General features: G+C 38.3%; 1 protein-coding gene across 3 annotated transcripts in view; it reads left to right on the top strand.

The window, feature by feature from the left end:
• Nucleotides 1-3,812: 3,812 nt before the first annotated feature.
• MFSD14B (major facilitator superfamily domain containing 14B) overlaps nt 3,813-22,957 on the top strand; it is a 35,558-nt gene continuing 16,413 nt past the window's right edge. For all 3 annotated transcript variants that reach the window (XR_011050028.1, XM_068422278.1, XM_068422279.1), the window contains exons 1-5: nt 3,813-4,036; nt 14,876-14,971; nt 18,406-18,468; nt 20,751-20,878; nt 21,763-21,877. Coding sequence is in view for 2 of the 3 variants with exons in the window: in XM_068422278.1 (XP_068278379.1) it covers nt 3,884-4,036; nt 14,876-14,971; nt 18,406-18,468; nt 20,751-20,878; nt 21,763-21,877 (555 nt within the window). In the remaining variant the exon portion in view is untranslated. The remainder of the gene's footprint in view (nt 4,037-14,875; nt 14,972-18,405; nt 18,469-20,750; nt 20,879-21,762; nt 21,878-22,957) is intronic.

The raw sequence follows: 22,957 nt of genomic DNA on the forward strand, positions 1-22,957 counted from the left end.
TAATTCTCATTTGAGAAACTTCTTTTAAAACTGGGCAGCAACAAGGATCTAAGAACATAATTATTACTTACATTCAATGTAATTATTTAGTATTTGCCTTCAGGAGGATTTGAACCCACTTATAGGGCATCCCTGTGCTAACTAGCCTTCCTTCATAAAAATGAATAAAGAAATAAAACCTGTGTTCCAAACGGTTCATAGATTATGGCTCCAAGGATGTTACTAATTCCAAATTAAGATGATTCGTGTCAGAGTTTTTTACTGTAACTGCTATATGCTAGCATATAAAATGGTACTGCAGTAGTGCTAGGGACAGAGAAGAAAAAAACAAACAAAAATGTAACAGGTTTTCAGCCACTGAAATCTATCAACAGTGGCAACAGTGCCCCAAACACATCAATAATTTACTCAGATAAAGCTACAATAGCTTGTGCTAAATATAAGAATGGTCAAAAAAATCTACTGCTGAACTGAAGAGATAAAGAGAAGATATTCTAATTGCATAGAATTATGTAGGTAACTCGAACAAAATAAGCAGCAAAAAAATGCTTGTCCTCAAACCAGATTAGAAAATACTCTTCCTTTGAAACTATAACCCCATCTAGTGGGACACCTTTTTAATAGCTGATAGGATTTGATCTGTTCCTTACTCTGACTTTGAGTACTTTGTGTTAGTAAAGACCATTAAATGAAAGCAGGAGATTCCCAGGTTTTGCCTACACCAGATTTCTCCTAGAACTATAGTATCTTTGCTACCGTTATGATTGCTTCATCAGTAACAAAGGGTTGATGCATGTAGGGAACTATCTATCTACTGTGTTACCTGGATGAGCTCTGAAAAAGATTAGAGTAACACTGTGAAAAAAAATATAAGTATCCAGTTTTATGAGTTGTAAGTGATTATAGGTAGAAAAGTACAAGGTAGAAGTAGTGTTGGTCGATGGTCCCTGGAGTACCTGGGCTGCATGGATTTCCTTCAAAGTTTTCCGTGGTCATAGAAAATTAATAAATTACAAAGGGGCCCAAGAGCATAAAAGAAAGTAATCTCGCTGTCATGAATGTTGGGGACTAGGCTATAATGAGTTTGAGCAAACCAGTAATGAATTCTGGCAGCGTACACAACTAAATTGCAGCATGAGCACATTCCACTGGTTTTGTTCCTCTTGCCCTTAATAACACAAAGAAATTGAAGAGGAAAGATGGCTTGTCAGTTCTAAACTCTTCTCACCAGGAGCTGTGATGTATGGAGTAAGGAGAGGGTGGATGGTGTTTCTGATCCATAATAGCTATAGCTCACATTACTGTAACACATAGCTCAGATTGAATGCAGAACTATGGCAAGTGTCTACCCTGCAGACTGAGCTGGCCCACCTCTTGCACACACTATTGCTTCATTGACAGGAGACTTCAAGTTGTTTTTATTGACAGCTCACTGAGTAAGAGGACCTTCATCAGCACCCTGCCAAGTCAGCACTCTGCCAAGCTGCAGGGATCGCTTTCTCAAGCTCTGCCTAGCTGGGCCCAACCAACAACATCACCTTCTGTGTTCAAATGATTCTGTAATCTTTGGTATTTCTTTGATGAGTAATAACGGTTATCTGCATTGACATGCAAATTATCATCAGTTTTCTAGAGAGTATACACCCAGTGACACAAATAGGGCAGTTATACTTCTGTCAGACCAGCTGCTGGATGCTTGCGAAGCTGGTCAGACAGTGCTGTTGTCATTTCTGTTTCAAAGACTCAGAGTCTGTAAGACTGCCAAGACTTGAGCCTTAAAAGAGCAGATGTGCAGAGCTGCACCACACTTCCACCTATCCTGGTTCTGAGACACTAGTGTACGCTTACGCAAAGAGTGGACCATATGAGCAAGAGCAGTTGAGTCCAATAAACTCACCACCTTCACGCAGCCAGCAGCTTCAGGACTTTCTACGGCTTCATAGCCCTCAATGGAGTTTTATTTTACAAATTTATGTAATTGCCTTTTAAATTGTACTTGTACTTTTGAATCAAAATATCCTGTGGAAATTAGTTCCATGATTTAACGACAATTTCCCTGGAAAAACACTTGCTTTCGTTTGTTTTAAGCTTGTTACATGATCATTCCATCTAGTGCCTCCTCTTCCTGCATTATAAGAGAATATTAACTAATGATAATAGACACTTTCTCCGCACCAGTCAGGATTTTATAATTGCTGTCATATCATTTCCTTCCCTCAGTTATCTCTCATATACTGATGCCATTCCACAACTCTGCTCATCCTGGTCTCCACATTCTACTTTCTGGGTTTTTTTTGTTCATTATTTTCTTTTTGAGATGGGGATGAGAACAGCAGAGAGACTTAATGGATTCATGATACGTTGACATAGTATTTTCACCTTTTTTCTCATCTAGTTATTTCCTAATGTTTCCAAAATTTCTATTTTCCTTTTTAACCACTTCTGAGGATTCAGAAAACTATCCATACAGGTTCTGGTGTTTTTCCTAAGTAGAAACAGCTAATTCAGAGATCTATAAGCCCAATAACTAATTAGAATTCTTTTCCCCTAGAAGTCCCTTGGTTTTCAAGTCAATAGAAAAATGGTCAAGTCTTTAAAGGAGAAAAAAATATTACTATATTTCATAGTCATGACTACTTTTGAAGAAATGAAAGGTTTTGTGAGAGCTTCGAGGCTACCAGAACAAAAAAAGTGGAAAGCAAGCATAAAATTCTACACACAATTGGTTTGGACCAGCTAGCAAAAGTAATTTTAAATAATATGTGTTGATTTACTAATCCTTATATAAAATGAAAGATAATTTTGCATATCTGCTTAGCTCATAGTATCCAATGTTCCTTTTAAATTCTGATGTTTACTTTAAACAAAACAGAGCTTCAAAAAAGGTCTTATAGAGACATGCTTTCAACACACGCTACTTTGCTAAACGAGATAATTTGTTAAATTGCTGTGTAACATATCATAGAAGATAAACTTCACAATGTGCTGTTATTTAACAAGTATATAGCTTGTTATACACTGATAGATGCACAGCAAATAGAAAATGGCATTTTAAATTAACATTTATTATTCTAGCAAACTGAAAAGTTCTGATCCCATAAACAGTTTGGTACTTAGCGGAGAACACCTGAGGTACCAGGGAAAACAATGGCTTGACCCCAATAACATATCAGGACAGAAGCGTTTGCAGGACAAACGCCTCTCAGCATTGGCCACGTGCAGACATTTTGAGCTCTCTGGTGAACAGCTTATTCTGGACGGGCGGCTGGCCTGCTGTATTGATTTTTCATGGTCTGTTAGTAGTCATAATCTTTACTGTCAGCACTACACTTACTCAAAGTACTCCACTTGTGCACATTTGGGGAGCTGAGAGGTAAGCAGTTCTACTTCTTATGACAACTTGTGACACTTCTTATGGCAACCGTCTGGCCTGGTAGTACTTCAGTGAGAAGCAACCAAGCTCGCAATTACACTGCCCGGTGCCGAACGGCCAAGGGGCCGAGCAAGGTGTAACTAAGGCACTCAGGACGCTAGTTTGGAAGAGATTCACCTTCCCGGAGGGAAGCTGGGAGCCGCCACCGGGCGCACCGCTGCGGGCAGCCAAGCACAGAGCGGCGCTGGTGGCGCCTTAGCAGCGAACAGCCCCGCCGCCGCGATTCCCTTCGAACCCGCCACAGCCACGAGCGCGCAGCTTCCGGCCGGCCGGGAGCAGTTCCGCCGAGGCGGAGGGGGCGGGGCCGCGCGGTCACGTGACCCGGGCAGTGGCGCCCCGCCCAGGCGGCGCGGCGGAGGCGGCCGCTGCGGGCGCGGGCGGCCGCCCTCAGCCCGCTCCGCACCCGCTGCTCCTCCGACCCGGCCTTGCCGGGAGGATGGTGGGAGCGAGATGAGCCCCGAGCCGGAGCCGCCGCCAGCCCCGGCCCGGGAGGGAGACGAGGAAGAAGAGGAGGAGGCGGAGGCGGCGGCGCCGCCGCCGAGGGAGGGCGGCGGCGCCAGGCGGGGCGGCTGCATCATGCTGGTGAAGAGGGTCGTCCTGAAGGTGGGCGGCTGCGGCGCGGTGAGGGCTGGGCTGGGCTGGGCCGGGCCGGGCCGGGCCGGGCCGGGCCGGGCCGGGCCAGGCCAGGCCAGGGGGCGCTGGGCTCCGCCGAGGGCGTGGGGACGCCGCCGGGGTGCGGGCCGGGCCGGGCGGCCCGTCTGTGGCGGCTAGCGCCCGCCCCGCCTCCTCGCCCGTGAGGGTCCGACTGCCCCCCAGAGTGTTTTCCGGCTGCACCCGCCGCCCTGGAAGCTTTCTGGGAGTTGGGGTGCGGCGGGGTGTCGGGCTTCTGCCAGCCGCGCTTGACGGCATCTCGGCCGGACCGGCCCTGGGCCTCCCGCCGGCCGCGCCTCCTCGTCTGCCCTAGCCCCGGGACATTCGCTACTGGTTTATCCCGGGCAGAGGCGACACCTGTAAGCAGGTGGCTGTAAATAAGTTTTCTTTTAAAATCTGTAAATCCGAGGTGCCTGGAAGTAAAGCTTCGTTTTCCTTTGGAGTTCCAGCCGGTGCCTCTTGGTGAACCAAAACCGCAGGGTTATCATGCAATTTTAATAACTTAGTGCTCTTTCTGTTTCGTTTATTCCCACTACATTAAGCATTAAGATGCCTGTGCAAATAAAAGGAGCTGGAAGGGAGTGGTCTGTGCGCTCACTTGAAAGCATCTCTAGGAAAGTTGTCTTTGTAAGTGTGGCAGTGGTGCGTAATTACCTCGCAGCAGAAACGTCTTTATTAAAGGTTATTAAGCCTTTCCCTTTCTACGTGCATGCTCACAAGATGCCTTAAAAACAGATGTGAGATGACGCCTCCTGAGCTTTTTGCAGTAGGTAGGGACAGGTGGCTTGTTTCAAGCAGGATAGTCCTGGCTGAGATGATATAACCCATCCTGTTTTGTTGACAGTGAGCCCAGAGCATAAGGTGGAAGTAGAGGAACCCAGGGAGACAGCAAAGTAACTATGACATCCTGTCATTGATGGGTTTTGAAGGCATATAGGTACAAAACTAGGCGAAATCTTGCCATGGTAAATCTCTTTCGGCAAATTGAAATCATGTAAATTTTATTTGTAACCTGACTAACTAGGTATTAATACTTTTTTAGACTATATTTATGTTCGGGTGTTCCTGAATAATGTATTTAATATTAGTTTACTCACAAAATGAGGTGCTGAAAACATTGCTTATTCCGACAGTTTTAAAACAATATTAAGTTTGCGTCAGGGAGCCAACATCTGCTACATATGTCACCTACCCTCCCACAGGTAAGCATCTCTGCTGTTGGAGAGAGAATAGTTTATTGCTTTATGTTATATGTGAAGTGAATCAATTTCTAATATCTTTAGCTGAGCATTCATAGTGTAGCATTAATGTGATATCATGGCTAGAGCTCCAGAACGTAAAAAAATAATCTTGAAACCATCTGTTTTATATCAATGCATTCTTTGTCCCTTACTCATATCTGATGAAGGTGCTGAGGTACTTTTAATATGTGATTAACCCAGAGAAGATGTACAGAAGTGTTCTTCTATGGAATTCATTAGTCAAATATGTTGTTTTATGTAAGTTAATTCCAAAGTGACTGCTTCACACTTCTTGTAACCGGTCACTAATGTATTCAAGTCTTTCAGTTCACTATTAGAAATGGTTATGTCTTCCAAAAAGCAGGTTGGGCTCCTTCAAGAAGTGCAACTGATGACTGCTGTGTGATGTATTTGCCATTCTAGGTTTGTGAACAGCAGCTCCCATTTAGGACTCTGTTTATATATGATGCAGTAACCCAATCTAAAGTCAGAATAGGAAAGTAACTCCAGAAGAGGTTTAACTAAAACTAACTTTTTAGTTAAGAAATGTAAACTTTAAGTTTTATCAGCATAGATGATGTGGTGAAAGGAATAAAGGATAATGTCATTATATAGAGGAAAACCAAATGAATTTATTTAAATATGCACATAGAGTAGAAAATGAAGGGTACAGGTAGAGAAGTTAAACAAGAAGTCAAAGACCTTTGATTTCTTTCTCTAACTTTGAAGAAGAGTAAAACTCAAATGGAAAATAAATCCATAACTGACAAATGTGCTAATCTGTATTTTTATTAATAGATGGAATGTTTGTTAAAGTTGGGTTAAGGATTAATATAATGTTCTTGAGTACTTAAAATGTGCTGTTTTTTTCGGTTTGAAAATGTAGATTGTAAATGACATAAAATCTTAATTTATAAAATGATCTCAGGTTTTGCTTCCTTGGTGTTTTTTTTGCCCCCTCCCTCCTAATTGTGCCCTTAAGGGGCTTTGTGTTCCTATAATGCATCTCCTACAACAGAGAAAGACATAAGGCTCTAGCCTTATCTTCTGTACATTGGTTTAGCAGTAACACAATTATCCTTACATCAGTTTAGGGTCTGCTTCACAATTCCTGACTGAACAGTCTGTTTTCTACTTTGTTATTGCAGTTGCTGTACCTCCCTGTGATTCTCATGTGGCTGTCATATTACTAGAACTCTCTCTGCCTAGACTTTATTGAAAGAGCTTATTCAGACTAAAATATGAGGGGATGGATCATGGCTTTAGATGTGATTGCAGAGATCTCTGGTATCAGTGGGAGTGCATCCCTGGCATATGAAAGTGGAAGCTTGCCCTTTGGCTTGCTGATGAAGGAGTAAATACAGCAATGGAATTTTAGTGAGCTGCTTCTTTGGTCTGTGAAGGATGTTTTAAGTTTTGTTCTGATTCTTTTGTCACATCAGATCGGTAGGATGAAGTGTAAGAATATGACCAAGTTTGTCAGGTTATGCAAGGCTTTCTTCCTTTACCCCTCCAGCTTGGGAGTAACAAACTTCTGGTTTTTGATTTATCTGTAACTGACTTCACCCTGTTGAATGCATAGGCTTCACTGGACTGAAGAACTAAAATATAAATGCTGAACAAATGACTTCGTCTGAATTGAGTTACTGGCTCAAAACTAGTAAGAACAATAGTATGTTTAAGTAAATTCCACTGGAATTAAATCAGTTTCCGTTGGCTGTATTACCCTGATTTCAGTGAGCTTCAGAAATTGAAGTAAATGATGCCATGGACATTTTGTTACTGGTTATGCAATCTTGTTTCATCTGAATTATGAACACTGGTAGTATAAAACTTAGCATGACATTCAGAATATTCATACCACGTACTTCATTTCTATACAACCTATTTTCAGTAAAATAATGCCACACTAAGGAAGCTTTTTAGCAAAATACAGTACTGTACTGTCTAAATAAAGTGCTGTTATGGGAGAAGTCCCCAAATGGGATGTCTAAGGAGAAAACACACCTATGTACCTCTTTGCGGATTAATCGTACATTAGTTTCATCTTCTTGGACACTATAAAATGCCTTGGCTATTGTGAAGCCTGAGACCTCTGTGTTTTTTAGAAACCTAATGAATGCATTCTGAAGGATAAAACTGTACATCTCAGAAGTCTGCCAGCCTTTATTCATTAAACTGTTTTACACAGCGAAGCACAACTGGTATATACCTGAAGAATTACAGGTTTTTACCCTTACTGATAGCATTTTTCTTTTTAACACTGTGTAAAAAATATAGCATGGTGAAACAGGCAGCATGATGAAACATTGTGAGACTTTACTGAAGCACCTTTCAGTCCAATAAGCTGGTTTCTCAAATTTCTTGCTTGTAGGATTTAAATTTAATCGCTAGTAGTAAGCACGTGGTTCAAATTGGCAGTTTGGGTATTTAGTGCTTTGTGGAGCCCTATTTTCTCCCACACAAAAATTATTTTTTCTGTTAAATCTGAATAATTGGGGATAAACAGTGTTGCCTTCTGAAGGTTGCCAGTGTCACTCTGAATCTTCCCATCATGTTAAATTAACACCGAGTCTGAACTCTGAACCATTACCAGGAGTGATTGTCTGTCTGCTGCAGTCTTTAAAAACAAATCACTCTCATATTGATGCTGAGAGGGCACTTCTGCTGTTCTGAGTTTGCTGTTACTGATCCTCCAGGTTCTAGCAATCTGGAAGGTCTTGTATCCAAAGAGAAGTATGCTAGGCTAGAGCAATAGAAACTTAATTATATAAATTATATAAATAAGACTTGATATATTAGTACTGAAGATCCAAACTTAACCACTGGGCAATGAGCTTGAGTAATTCTCTATCCCATGGAGAAGCATGTGAATTAACTAAGCAGTCTGTGCTTTTTAGAGGAATTTCTCAGTGTTGTACACCTTTCTACGTTTTAGGAAGAAAACTTCAGCAATGGATAAATCAGCTTGCAATTTGGAGTAGCGTAATATGCTTGTTATGTATTGTATCTGTAAGAAGTAATTTAATTAGATAATGCAATAGTCTAAAGCTGAGCTTTCAGAATGTGGCAGGGCGTATAGTGATTGTTCTTTTGGATCCTCTTCCTACCCTTGATGGCCTCAGCCTCAAAGGCTGAACCAGAAATGGTGTTTTCGTGGTTTGCACTCCTCAGAAGATTCCTGCTTCATAAGCTTGTCCAGCCTAAACTTAAACAGGAATGTGTTCCCAGCAGAAAAAATGATGGGGCAAGACATTTTAGACTATGAGAGTAAATTGTGTGGAGTGCCATGCAATTTAAACTTGCTGTCTCGTGTCCCGCTTTACTTATTTTCTCGTATTTTAGTATAAGAAGGCAGTGGCAATTGTTTTCTCTTCACACCCTTCATGTTACTCCTAGTTCAGTAAATCCCAGTTGTATCTTTCCGCAGATGTTTTGACTGCAGCTTGGAGTAACCTACTTCAGCATTCCTCCATACCTTTGGCAATGTCCTTTGACCTTCTGTGGGCCTCTTTCACTTGTGCTTTTGTAAAATAGACTATTCAATAATATGTATTGCTTTAAAGCTTCTGAACAAAACAAGCAATCATAGGGTAAGAGGGAGGATCTTTATGTAGATCTAATAAAAATGGTTAGAACACCAGAAGCAGAGGGTTAGCAAGGCAGGCACATCACATGTTTATGCAGTAATATAATGATAATCTTTTTTCCTAACAGGGTGTATCATAGAATACACTTTTGTAAACCACTGCTGAATGCTAAACTGGTGTCTTTCATGGGACTGTTTTCTCCAGGATCATATTCCTAAGTAGTAGTCGCCCTATATGTGGAATTAAAATTGTTTTTTTCATGTTTGTATTGGTTAAATTTATCTACATTAATTATAATCTGCTGTTTAATTTGTTTTACTGATTCCATCAACTTTTGATGTTCTTCGCCATTGCCCTCTAACTTTCCTGACGTGAATTGTGTTTTGTCATCTGAACTTTGTCACTTTGCATTCACCCTTTTTACAACTCCGTTAGGAATGTGTTGAACTACACAGGCCCTAGGACAGAGCACTGGGACCCGTCTGGTAACTTCCCTTTGCTGTGAAAACAGATCACTGGTTTATTTTTTTTAACTTATCCTGTTTCTTTTTTCTTCCGTACTATTGTTTCTTTTTACTTTTTAATTCCTGTGAAGAGTTTGCACCCTTTTCTGCTTACCTTAAGAGCCTTTGGTGAGGGTCTTTGAGTGTATTTACTTGAATTTTCAGAAAGCTTATTAACATGATTCCATTATCATACATGTTCTTTTGAGAACTCCAGGAATTTTTTAAGGCACAATTTCTCTTTACAAAATCTGTGTGGTCTTTTCCATTTTGAACAAGTTGTGGTTGTGATACTCTAGACCTGTGGAATATGATTTAGCCTAGCTTTTTCTTGAGAGAGTACATCATGATCTTACTGTCCAGATGCAGATCTGCTTAAGGTATTTCTCTTGCAACTGTAATGCAAGTTTGGAAAACGTATAATCTGAATTAGTTATGATTTATATTCCAGCTCACAAGGCACATCTAAAATGCTAAAGGCTGTACTGGATTGGGAAATACTTTCACTTGTGTTTGGTGTGTTTTTGCACTGCATACGAGTTCCATGTCTCAGACTGGAGCTTGTACACATAATCAGTTGGTGATTGCTTCATGTGACAAACGCAGCTAAGGCCTTTGGGGTGCTTTTTACACTTGAGTGAATTCTTGCCAGTTCCAACAAAGGGACATTTGTGGGGAACAGCTGGAATTAAGGTGGTTCCTAAATACTTCTGTTTGAAAGGTAAGGACAATAGGCACTAGAAAGAGGTAAACATGCAATATGCCTAGAGAGCTACCTGGGTAATACATGTGGAGAAAAGAGCATCCATAATGTAGTGAGATGTATTGGTAGCATAAGATTTATGCTAGAATAAGCTAAAATGATTATTAGTAATGTAGTGAAGCATACCAGGAAAAGTTTGCATTTGAAAAGGTTGAATTTTGGGGGGAAACTAGGAAAATTGCAGTGAAGATAAATGTGCCCTTTATAATTTGACATGAACTTCCAAGGTCTGAATGATTCATACATGAGAGCATGTTTCTCAAAATGTTTTACTGATTCTGTTAGTTCAGTTCTTTGTTTTCTTGAAAACGTGAGAGTTGATATAGCAGACTGCAGTGCAGGTGGTTGTGTAAAAAAAAGTACTTGTAGCAGTTAATTTTTGTAGGGGTAGAACATTTCTATAGGCACTTTTTAAAAAAGAAAGTAAGAACACTCTTCATACTAATGCACCTGAATGTTGGTTTACGTACTATAGAAGGACAGTGAGTGCTGTTTGCAGAGTCATCTCTATACTGCAAGTAGAACAAGCAACTAGCAGGCTCTCCTGAGAGACCCTACTGCATGGTGGGGAAGTATTTCCCAAAGGAGGGTGTGGGGAGAGAAAGGCAAGTTCCTGTGATTGTCTGTTCAGAATTTCAGCTTGAGTTTGTTTTCTGCCTGAGAGATAACAGGATTACTGGAAAGGTACTTCAGGGAGATCTCTTCCTCTTCAGGGCAGGATCAGCTGTGAGACCTGAGCAGGTTGCCCAGAGCTTTTCCAGTTGGGTATTGAAACTCTGCAAGAGGACAGAGAACTTGTGTCCACAATGTAGAACGTGTGTCCAGCTCTCTGGGCAATGGGCTCTGCTGCTTGACCCTCATGGGAAGAAAAAAGCATGCTGTATTTAGCCAATTGGGTATTTTTCTTAATCTGCCTAGCAGGACTCTGTGGCCCTCATCAAAACGTGAAAAGTTTGAAAGGCGCTCTGGAGGTCTTCAGTATTTGAAAGTGAGAAGTGCTTTTGTTCTGAAATAAACACATTGCTTAAGAGAAACAAACAGTTAAGCATGTTTGAAATTGATGTTAAGGTGCTTTTGCAGCCATTCGAACAATTTTAATTGTTAAATTACAGATTTGAATTAACAGATAAATAGTTACCTAAAAGTTGTGTGAATAAATGAATACTGTCAGTTCTAGCTTTGCTCTGAAGATCTGGGACTGGCTATAAAATTCTGTCTTGCTTTGGTGTATTTTAGGGTGAATTGTACTAGCTGTCCTTCAAAATGTCTAAGATAAGGTATTCTTACTGATACTATAAGGCAATTTTTTTCCCTTTTCTATGAACAATTCCTTGCCAGCTGGATTTATGATCTTGACATCTTCTCATGGGTTTATTAATGTTCAACAGCTGTGTTCTGCTTTAAAAAAAAAGTTTGTATTGCATCCCAGTAGTTCTCCCTTTTGTCTTCAAACTAACTTTTGGGTTTATTCTGCCTCCAGTAAAGGCAGAAGAAAAAAATATAGTTTAGAATTGGATATGGGTGAAAAGAAGCGTAGAAAGAGCAGAAGCGTAAAACTGGAGAAATAGTAGATATTTTCTTAGAACTTGTAGGACTTCAGATTTTATAGCGATGGCCTTAAACTTTTATTGGAAGCCTTTGAGATTACATAATGTTTATCTCATTATTGATTATGCAAGTATAATAGCTTGACCAGCAGCTGCGTTTGAAAGCAATTGTAATGTTTGTACATAGTTTATCAGCCCACACACTGAGCTGTCATATGACGATGATCTATGTGGATAGAAAATAAGCCCATAACAGATTTTAAGACTTTCCTGAGGGCACTTAGTTTTTAACAATAACACTTTAAAATTTGGGGGCGAGGAATGATGAAAGAAACTTGTATGTTGACTGTATCTGTGCTATTTCTGAAATTCTATTTAAATCTTTTTAACCATAAATAATTCAGTATGTTGTCCCCATATTGTCTGGTTAAAGAAGCCTAAAGCTCTTTGTGCTTCAAGTTTATAACCATTTTCTGCATGTGTGTCTCAAGCTTATTCTTTATGTAAATTACATGCAGTTGCATTCTGTAGCAAAGTATTTTCTCAGTGTGCCACATTGAGAAATGAGCCACACCCATTACTTCTGGAGTAGCTTCCTTTTAAAAGCAAGTGTGAAGTGTTTTTAGAAAGCTCTTTGGTTTCGAAATGAGTAAAGAGTTTTTGTTGCTTTTTTATCAGTGGTCCAGGCTGTGTATGTGATCAGTCATAAGCTATTTTCTTTTCTTGAAAATAACTTGATTCTTGATTAAAATTGAAAGCTTTTGTGATAAGAGTTTTTAGGTCCTACAGAAAAGATGGGCATCCGGAAGTAACTATCTGCATTGGTCCATTTGACAATGTCAGTGGATTTTCCTATTTGCGTGATTTTACTTTCCTGATACAGCCATTTGCACAAGTGTTCTTGAATTAATCTAGACGCTTAGGGCTCTGTAAAGAAAACTGAAAATCATCAGCTGCAGTCTATGTGGATCATAGATCGGTAGCTATTAGTTTATCTGATGTGGAATGCTTGACTTCATTTTGACAGGTGCATGTTCCTTTTGGGATTTAGATTCAGCTTTTCCAGGTTATGTCTTGAATGCAAAAGGCTATAGAGGTTTCAGGTTTTTTCGTAGTTCAGTCCAACTATCTGTAAGCCGCATGATACTGCCGAAAATGATTTACAGACTATTTTGATCTCCAGGAAATGCTCATTTAGGCTCAGTACAGCAAAAATACTTTTCTTTCACAGAAGTTTTTAAAAGACTTCTGAGGAAAAAAACATGCCTGTCTTTTTGAGTATGTGTGTACATCATCTTTCTGGTAAACCACATAAATCTCAGATCAAATTTGCATGTAATAAAAACATTATTTAAAAAAAACAAAAAAAAACCTCCAAAACTTCATTTTTAGTGGCATTAGAACTGTTTGCTGAATGCAAACCAGAGGTTTGTGGTCCAACATTGTACTTAGTGATATAGAGGTGGGGGGGAAGTAAAGTAGAGGCAAGAGAAAGGCTGAGAAGTCCCTTACCTACTCTCTGCTGTAAAATTTGCCTTTTCCACAGGAAACTGCTGTGGAAGGGATCGTCAGACTTCTGTGTAATCTGTGTTAAGTGCTATTTAGAGATTAAAAATTGCATGGTAACCTATGGAGAAATGTTAATAATGCTTGGAAGTTATCAGCCTCCCAGAGGTAATCTTTGATCTATGATATTATCGTATTATTTCACAGGAGAAAGAGAACTATTTTCTTCAAATCCTCAAGCTTTGAAGCAAGCAGCAATGTAGAAAATAATTTGAATTTTATAGCTAGAAAAAATGCTGTTTGGGTTACTTTTTGTTTGCTGCTACAGGTTTTGATAAACTGTGGTAGATTTAAAAATTATTAGAGGTCTTAGACTGTCCAGGCAGTAGGGATTTCTTTAAAAATCTTTACTATAGATGGTTAACTTAAATGAATCTTGTGATACAAGTGTTTTTTAAACCTGTAATTCCTGCCAATCTGGTGAAAGTTACTGAGCACGGGAGAAACACCAAATGCGTCATATGCTGTCTTGACTTTTTTTGGGTTCAGTGGGAGACCTTGAGTTTCATGTACTCCCTACTCTCCCCATGCTAAAATGACACAATGTGGTTGATACTTGTCACTAGAAGATGTCTTTTCAACTGAATCCTACATTATTAGATTGCGCAGCATGCAAGAGAAGTGTCCTTTTATATTTTGAGTGTACTGCGCCTTTCTAAGAATTACCAATTCTGTGGAAGTGTAATGGCTTTGGATTAGCGAGAAACACTGAAAACAATCTTCTACAGGACAAGTGTTAGGGGAAAGGGAAAGACTAATTTTGGAACCCAAAAACTTTGTAAAACAGTTGCTATGCCAAAGGGGCAGCTAGAAATGAAAGAAAGCAGCAGTTCTGGTTAAATCTGCTTTACCCAACAGTTCTGCCTGGTTTATCTAAATAAAAAGATTCTGGTTCTCTTGTCTGGGATCCAGTCATTGGGTCTTGAATGGCAGTGGTTTCACAACATCATGAGCACTTCCATAGTTTGCTAAGGCTTTCTGGAGTTACTTGTTGACCATTAAAATGGCTCCTGGGTCTCTAGTCCATGGGCACACACAAGCATGAAATCAGTTGGTCAACAGAAAGCGGCTGTACAGACGGCGTAAGCTGTGCTGCCTTTTCTCATACTTTGGTAGTTTCAAATACAAAAACTGGTGCTCTTCTGGTTATGTACATTGTCCTAGTTTTGTTGTAATGGTGATGCAATCTTCATAAAGCAGATCTGTTTTGTTGTCACTTGTGGAGGTAGCAGGGAGAGTTGCACTTTTTGTCACACTGCAGTGGAAGCGTTGTGAATACTGCTCAAGGGGGATAGAAGCCTAAAGGTACACTGGAGATGAGAGCAGTACAGGGCAATGGCAGGAATGGGGAAAATAGTTCTCTTCAGTCAGCAAGAGTTTGAGGGGACAAACTTTTTCAAGTTCCCAGGAGATCCGTAGTCATTTTGTAATAACTTTTTCTACCCTTGTTTGGCTTATTGTTCCCAAGGGCTCAATAGTAGGTTGTCCTGAAAGCTGGTTATGCTCAAAAGTTTGTAAGAGATCTTTGCACATGTAACGTCCTGGATGTGTACAACCACTGCTTGTGTTTTTCTTTCTTAGCAACAAGGTGTTGGTCGGCCAAGTGTATACCATGCGGTGGTGGTCATATTTCTAGAATTCTTTGCCTGGGGGCTCTTGACAACTCCAATGCTAACAGTAAGTATCACTGATCAGCTGTATTCTTGGCAGTAATGACAAAAGTTAATTTGCTAATTCCTAGGGACAGGGGTTTTAATTTCTTTTGCACTTCCTGCTGACCTCATTAACTGAATTCCAGGAGTCTTTAGCATTCAACACTGTGCAATAATAATATACTACAGCTGAGGTTTGGATTGCTGAAAGACTAAAAGATAGTGAAAAATAAATTAGCAAAATGCTGCACTACTCTTTCACTTTTATTTGCCCTTTAGAGTAGCATCTCTAAAAGTATCACTAAACAGTAGTTTAGTGTATTGATGAAAGTCTTTCTGGAAATTCTGGCTTTTTTTAAGACTTCATAGTTCAGTTCATCTTCCAGTCATAACGATTGAATAAACTATGCATCCCATAGTAAATTTTGTATTCTATTGTGGGCTGTCTGATTTGCCAGCATGTAACTTGAAGTAAAATGTAAAGGCTTTCATGTAAGAAATGGATTTTATAAGTATTTAATCTGTTCTGGAATTCAGTTATTTTCCAGATGAATAGATAATTCGAGTGTTTGGTAATAGGATATGAAGCCTTTCATCTGAGGACATGGGTCTTATTCATCAGGCCTGCCTGAGGAAAGTCATCCTAAGTCTACTAGTCCAGTTTTTCACCAGATAATATCTGAGAGCACTTTGAATACATGACAAACAAGGTCCTGTGGGATTGAAAGACCTTGGAGTTAATTATTTTCCTTCCCCAAACTCCAAATAAAATCATCTACATAACTCTTGAGAGATGTTTGTCTAACCTTCCTAATGACAATCACTGATCTTTTTAACATAGCTTAATAATAAAAAAGTCCATATAAACAGTTAACAATTTCCATAAAATAGGTGTCTCACTAAATTACCATCGTGTCATGTAGTCTTGCCAGTGTCAAAATATGGGGAAGCTTACTGGGTGGTCTGTCTTGTTTCTTTTTTTTTTCTCTCCTTTTTTTCTTAATGAAAATGCTCACCTTCAAGTTGCCCTAGCTTGACACTTTGCATTTAAAGGGATAATGTGCAAATAATAATTTCTTCCAAAAAAACCCCACTTAAATAAAACTATTTGTTAGGTGGGTTTTTCGATAGTTCTTCGATAGTGTACTCCAGGTGAAATAGTTCTCTATGAATTTGAACTGTTAGTCACGTGCAACTGAAATGTTAATTCTTGATATTAGTATTTATCATTGCACTGTGTCTAATGGGAGTGTTATGAAATGCTTCTAATTAAAGCTGAATTTTCATTTGGACTGAAGTATGCGGATTCAGTACAGTCATGGTCTTGAATGTCTTGTATTTTGAATGTTGTGTTCCTCTCTTGTGTGGTCTTGAATATTCAGGAGGCTGCTGCAGTTTTAAAGCATGGAGTTACATATAATGGTGTAACTTACCTTGCACAGGTTTAAATGACTTCTGTGTTCTTGGGGGCGATCATCTTTATTTGCAATCAGCTTTACACACACTGAAAGGCTGATGTTTGATTTAAATAATTTCAAATCTGATTTGATACTTTGCACCCTTCTGTCTTGTAACATACCTGTGGTAACTTACTTTGGGCTGTGATGAGCCAGTAGTACTAGAAGCCACATAGAGCTTTCCTATGAGCAAACTTCAGCCTTTGAACTGCCACCAGCTGCCCACTTTTGCACAAGAAGGTTTCTCTGGTAGGAAGGGCAGAAATGGAAATGTCTGGCCTGTTGATCAAAGCTCATGGTCACTGAAGTTTTTTGTGGTTGTGTCATGATTCTCCAGGTCATTGTCAACATTCAGTCAGATTAAAATGTTGTGTTGTGTACTATCAAAATAAATTGTATGTACTCTATCATAGCTGATATTATTTAAAGTTCATTTTTTAGATTACTTTTTCACTTCTTTTGACATCCATCAGCAAAGCTGTAGTGTTTGTTGCATGACACTATACTTAGAGAAGAAAAGATTTAAAGTGTTTATAAAGCACACAAAGGCTATTTTGCTTACAGACTACCCACAGCTTATACTCATTGCTTTTTTTTATGGACTGGTAAACCAATATTAGTAAATGGCCGTCAACAGTATTAGTCACTTAATGGCATATTCTGTCTTCAGTGTCATATTTTTTTTAATACGAAAATATTTCTATCGGTAGAACATGAGTAAGGCAGTTCCCTCTATCAGTTTGTCAACTTGCATTTCTCTTGTCTGTAAAGTAACAGAAATTAATCTTAAAAGCTTGAACCAATATCAGCAGTGGTTGCCTCCCAGGAAGCATACTGGAAAATGCTTTACAGAAAGCTCTGTGAGCTTCCTGCTTGTTTTTTTTTTTTTTTTTTTTTTTTTTTTTGACTTGGAAGGCACATGCTCCTCTATATCTCTGATTTGAACTCTGACTTTTTTTCTTCATTCATATCATAAGATCAGTGGTCAAACAGGTGCAAAATTGTTTTAAGTATCTAAACAGAAGATAAGAACGAAAGGAAAAAGGGGTGTAAATAAGCAGAGTTATCTCAGCAGGAGTTAACGTGGGAACAACCACCTTTGTTAAACCTGTGATTTGAGAATCTCAGTTGTCCTTGAAAAATGATGCTGATATTTTTCAGTGACTCTAAAGTATTGTGTTTCTTTAGGTTAGTGGCTTTCTCAGTATGCATATAAATAATTTTTGTAGTTATTGGCACTTATCTATAGATAAAAACAGCAAATGAATTTGAAGTGTGTGTTGCATATACACTTTGATCATTGCAATAACATTTTAAATTGACACAGTAGCGCTTGTGAGGCCTTTTAACTCTCTTGCATATTTATGGTAAATCTGTTTAGTATAGATTAACGTGGTTGCCCTTGAATTAACAGTGCTGGTAAAGCACCTTAAATGAATTAATAGCTGTACTTAAAGGATACATGAAACTCTCAGAACTGTTGCTAGCATCTACTTGTTCATCAGAAGTGTTTCTAACTGCATGACTGTTGAATATCTGCAATTTGTTCAGAAACAGTTTTCACGGTGCCTTTTGGGCTTTGTGAATATAGCGCTGTTTTTTTCTTTACAGAATAAGTTAGCTGAATCTCATTTTCACTCCTAATTAGTAACAATGATTGAGACAACCTTTTGAAGGAATTATCTACCTCAAAAATTCTGTGATTTGTACCACATGGCGATCCTTTTTGCCTACATTGATCCCCTTTCTGAGGAAAGTACCCCAAACCAAATTATCTCTGCAGTACAGTGTAGTCGTGCCAACAGAGGAATTTATGCCAATAAATTGATATTAAACCTTGACAATATTTTCTGGTGAAGAGAAATAAAAGTATAATTGTGGGATAAGATACTTTTTTAATAAGTCCATATAGAGCTATCCTGTTTTACAAATCAAATTTAAACTTTGAATCAACTTTCTCCTGTCTCTCCTGATTCAAATTATTTTTTTTTTTCCCCATCAGGTCTTACATGAAACATTTTCCAATCATACATTTTTAATGAATGGTCTTATTCAAGGTGTTAAGGTAAGATTTTTTAAAACCTCTGACCTAAATATTCTGTGTGTTCCTGTATTGTAATTTGTCTCTCCTGCATTCTGCATAAGAACATCCAAAGGACTGAGAGTGTAATTAATTCTTAAACCATTTTTTCATTGTAATGGTTGTGTTCTTGGGCTTAGTTCAAGATTTACTGCTAAATGGTAGCATCTTGAAAAAAGTGGATAATTTCTCAGAAGTTTAAATTCCTCTCATTTGAATAGGTACCAGTTGTAGCTATTGTAATCTTGATAAGGATCCTTCTGAGAATGGAGCTAGGTTATTAATATCTGCTTCATAATGTTAGATGATTTGTATCAAAAGCAGAATAATGCAGCCATGATGACACCATTGAGATAAAAAAATGAAGTACTGAAACACTGTGATTTTGTCCAAGATGTGGTATAAAAGCTAATTTTAAGCAGGATTGCTTATTTTTCTTTTCCTGGTCTTTTTTTAATCAGTTTTTGAGCATTCTGTGATGGTCGAGATATTCAGGGCAGCTTATAGCTTACTTATACCACTGCAGTCACACAGTGATCAAGCTGGATTGTTGCCACAAAAAAAGCTTGCAAAATTCCTCTAGCATAACTAAAACTTGAAAGGTTCTTCTCTGGTAACTGTTTTACTGAGAGGCTTCAAAGCACTTAGTGTAACTTATGACTAAGTTAATTTACAGCACCCAGAAATTATTTAGCTTTATATTCTGCAACAAATCTAAAACGTTGCTTTTAGTTGTAAGAACATGACATCTTTAGGATGGACTTGCTGTCTTGATATCTTTCGTGGTGGATTAGCAGAATACCATGCACTAGGGATGTCGGGATGTCTCGAACTGAAAGAGGAAGTTAACTTTGCATTGTTCTCTTAGAAAACAATGGGTGTGTTCCTTTTGACGTTTTCTTTCAACTGTGTTTGTTCACAGTGCAGTGTAACTGAGTGTCACTTAAAAATAGTGAATGGAGGGTTCCTCATATATTTTCAACAGAGCATATCTGTAGAAAAGTGCATTAATATAATGGTCTAAATGTATGTATTGCTCTAACAGGTATAACAAACAGGGGTGCATAGAACAGAGTGAGCTTGCATTTCAGTGTCCAGTATTTTCTTTAAAATGCTGCTTATGAAACATCAAGAGTGGTTTGGGTGACAGCAGAACATGATAGTTCATAGTCTACTGAAATCTGACTGTAAGGAGCAAAAACATGAATTTCAACTCAGGCATCTAACTTCCCTAGGAGTCGGTGGTCCGGCTTTATAGCTTTTGCTCTCAATTTATTTACTGAAATCATTGGAATCAGAGTTGTTTATTGGGATTCGGCAGAACTGTGATTTACTATAGTAGCCTGTACACATACGTTAAACTTGAAGGTGAGTATATTTGAATACCAGACGTTAGCTAAAGTTAGCTGGAGTAGACTACCAGTGTATTGAGGTGCTCACACTGTATCTACTAATGTTTGGATTTATGGCAGAGTTGGATTGATGAGAGAACAATATAGTAATTAGGAGGAAGATGCATCTGTTCTGGAGGTTTTGCAGTTAACAAACCCATGAAAGGCTTTGCTTATTTTAATTCTTCCGTGTAATACAGAACACATTTGACACCTAGATGCTAGGGCTTTATGAAATGCTGAAAAATGTAGTATTTGATCCATAGTCAATTTTTTCTGTGACAACCGTGCCTGTAAGTCTGACTTTTGCCACTGGAATATCATTATAGTGTTCCACTGTCTCAAGTTGTTAGGCTTGCTCAAATGGTCCTCATAGTTTTTGCAATGTACAAATGTCCTGTACTTGATAAATATGTACCATAAAGCAATAAGTGTTCTGTTTAATTTGTTTCAGAGAACAGTTAGGTTACCCAAAACTCTCCCTTAGGACAGTGCGAGTTAGAGTTTGGGTTTGGGTTTGGGATCTAGTACCAAGTCCCATGATAGAGGCTAAGAAGATGTCCTTTCTAAAACTAGACTGTAGATTTTGGAGATTTTTAAGAAGCTTTTGCGGTCTGTGGTACTTCTATATTGAATCAAATTGATCTTGAATGAAAAGCATGCCTCTTTTTTTAATGCACTCAGGTTTAATAGATTTGGAAAAAAAAGAGTCACAGAAATGTAGACTGTAGAAGAAATTGTGTACAATTTCAGTTATCTACAATTTTGTATTTAATTACAAATCAAATTGCAATTTTAATCCTTTTTTATATTGTGGTTAAAGTGAAAATTGGAAATGTAAATATAGATATATTAATTCTTTTTCTTCTGTCACAGGGTTTTTTGTCGTTTCTCAGTGCTCCGCTAATAGGTGCTCTATCAGATGCGTGGGGAAGGAAATCTTTTCTTCTTGTTACAGTTTTCTTCACCTGTGCCCCAATTCCGTTAATGAGAGTAAGTCCATGGTAAGTGGTACAGACTGAAGTAGTGAGCCTGTCAGTACAGCAGAAATTCAATCAGGAGTAGTTTGGGGAAGTGGGAGAGGGATAATAAGACAAGAGAGAGACACTTTCAAGATGTTGCATTATTCTGGAGATTTTCTGTTTGAGATGTTAAAACTGTGTGTCTTAAAAGTAGAAATTATGGGATGTAATTTATTATTGTATTCATACAAGTATAACAGTAATTGAAATGGTTTGATAGCCCTGTCTAACTCAATTTTAAGCTCAGCTGTTAATTTTTTTTTTTCCCCTGAGGACTGACAATGCTGTAATAAAAGTATTTTTAAAGCTAAGTGAATCTTAGAATTTATTGACCACAGAAAAGTATAATTGCTGCAAACAAGATCTTTTAACTGGTTTTTTAGGCAACTTTGAAGCCTTAACTGAGTGTGATTGACTTGATTTCAGTTTCATTTACATTCATTGTGAAATTTAGGAGGATTACAAAAGAACTTTGTTTACACTGAGTGCATTCAGAGTTCAGCTTCCAAAACATTATATATGATAGTTTATTCCTTAACTGGTTGAGAAACTGAGTTCTAAGATAATTCCTTTTTTTATTACTTAAACTTGCTTCAGCTTTGAGAGTGTGAAAATGTATAGGTACCATGTCGTGAAGGGGTCGCTTCTTCATTTAGGCTGATGTAAAGTAAACAATAGAATATAAAAAATTAAAATGCTGTTTTCCAGTATTTAAGTGGGACTGCACAATCATCAATCTCCAGTAAAGCTCTGTGTTAGTTCTTGAGGAACAGTTCGCATAGATTAAATACAAACTTGCTTGATTAGTAAGAGAAAAGCAAGAGGTCTTATCTTAAACTTTCTAATTGTTGCTTTTAAATCATTAGGTGGTACTTCGCTATGATTTCGGTATCTGGAATCTTTTCGGTTACCTTTTCTGTAATATTTGCCTATGTAGCTGATGTAACACAAGAACACGAAAGAATTACAGCCTATGGACTGGTAAGATACTCTAAACTTGGAAAAAAGGTCAGATTATGACCTTTGTGTTTTGATGCGCAGATCATTTCCTGATTAATGTAATGAAGTTGATAGAGAAAGGAATGAACCGTGCATCAAGGCACTGTGTTAGAGTTTGAAATCTAATTTAGACTTTTTACTACTGCACAAACTGCTCTGTGTTCATAGGAACAGAATAAGAATTTGACAACTTTACCTACGTAGAGCGCATGTGTAACAAAACATGTTTTAGGTTTTGCAGGCAGAACAAGAAATGTTGTTAAAGGCAATGCAAATTATTTAATAGTTGATGTGGCAATATCTTTCCACCACCTGTAAATTGCACTTTTATTTTATGTGATTTCTTTTTAATGTAGAATGGCTTTTTCTATAGTCAAAACAGGCAGGAAGGGCGAATATGCATAATGCAGTATTTTAATAATAGTCATGACCTTTGTTAATCAGCAAGAGAAGAGGAAAATAGTTCAGTTAGTACAGACTAGCTTTTTCAGTAATAATTTAATTTCTGCTCAGTTTGCTTTCCTGAATACCTATATTGGTTTAGGTTTTGTAGGGCCATTGGTAGAGGCCCTTGGCCTTTGAATGTCATTTATCCCTTCATCCTCTGTGCATCTGCTTTCACTATATAGATATTCATGGACTTGATTCTTGGCTGACTGTACTGTACTTTGTACTTTTAAGGTTTCCTTTTATTTTTAGCCTTAGGGATGTATGATTCCTCAGATATTCATTTAACAGTTAAGAAAACAAAGGACTTAGTTCTCTTGAACCAAACGTGTGTATTGTTGTAGCAGAGCACACAACAGGTTTAAAAGTTCTGGAATTCCCACTTTATTTCTCCTGTTGATAAAGAGGGCCGTAAGTATATTTGCAGCATATATTTGCCTGCCTTCAAACAGCTTTTTATTAACAGAAACAGCTTGTTCTAAAATTCTATGAGGTGATAGACAAAAGTGCAGTTGTTGTGATGAGGTGTGTCTCTTTCTAATCAGTTCGTTACGTCTTTTCCTTAGTTTTTTTTCTAGCTTTGTATAAAGCTATGTTTCTAGCTTGTGTTCTTAC

Source organism: Nyctibius grandis, chromosome Z (genome assembly GCF_013368605.1).
Source record: "Nyctibius grandis isolate bNycGra1 chromosome Z, bNycGra1.pri, whole genome shotgun sequence".
Classification (NCBI taxonomy): domain Eukaryota; kingdom Metazoa; phylum Chordata; class Aves; order Nyctibiiformes; family Nyctibiidae; genus Nyctibius; species Nyctibius grandis.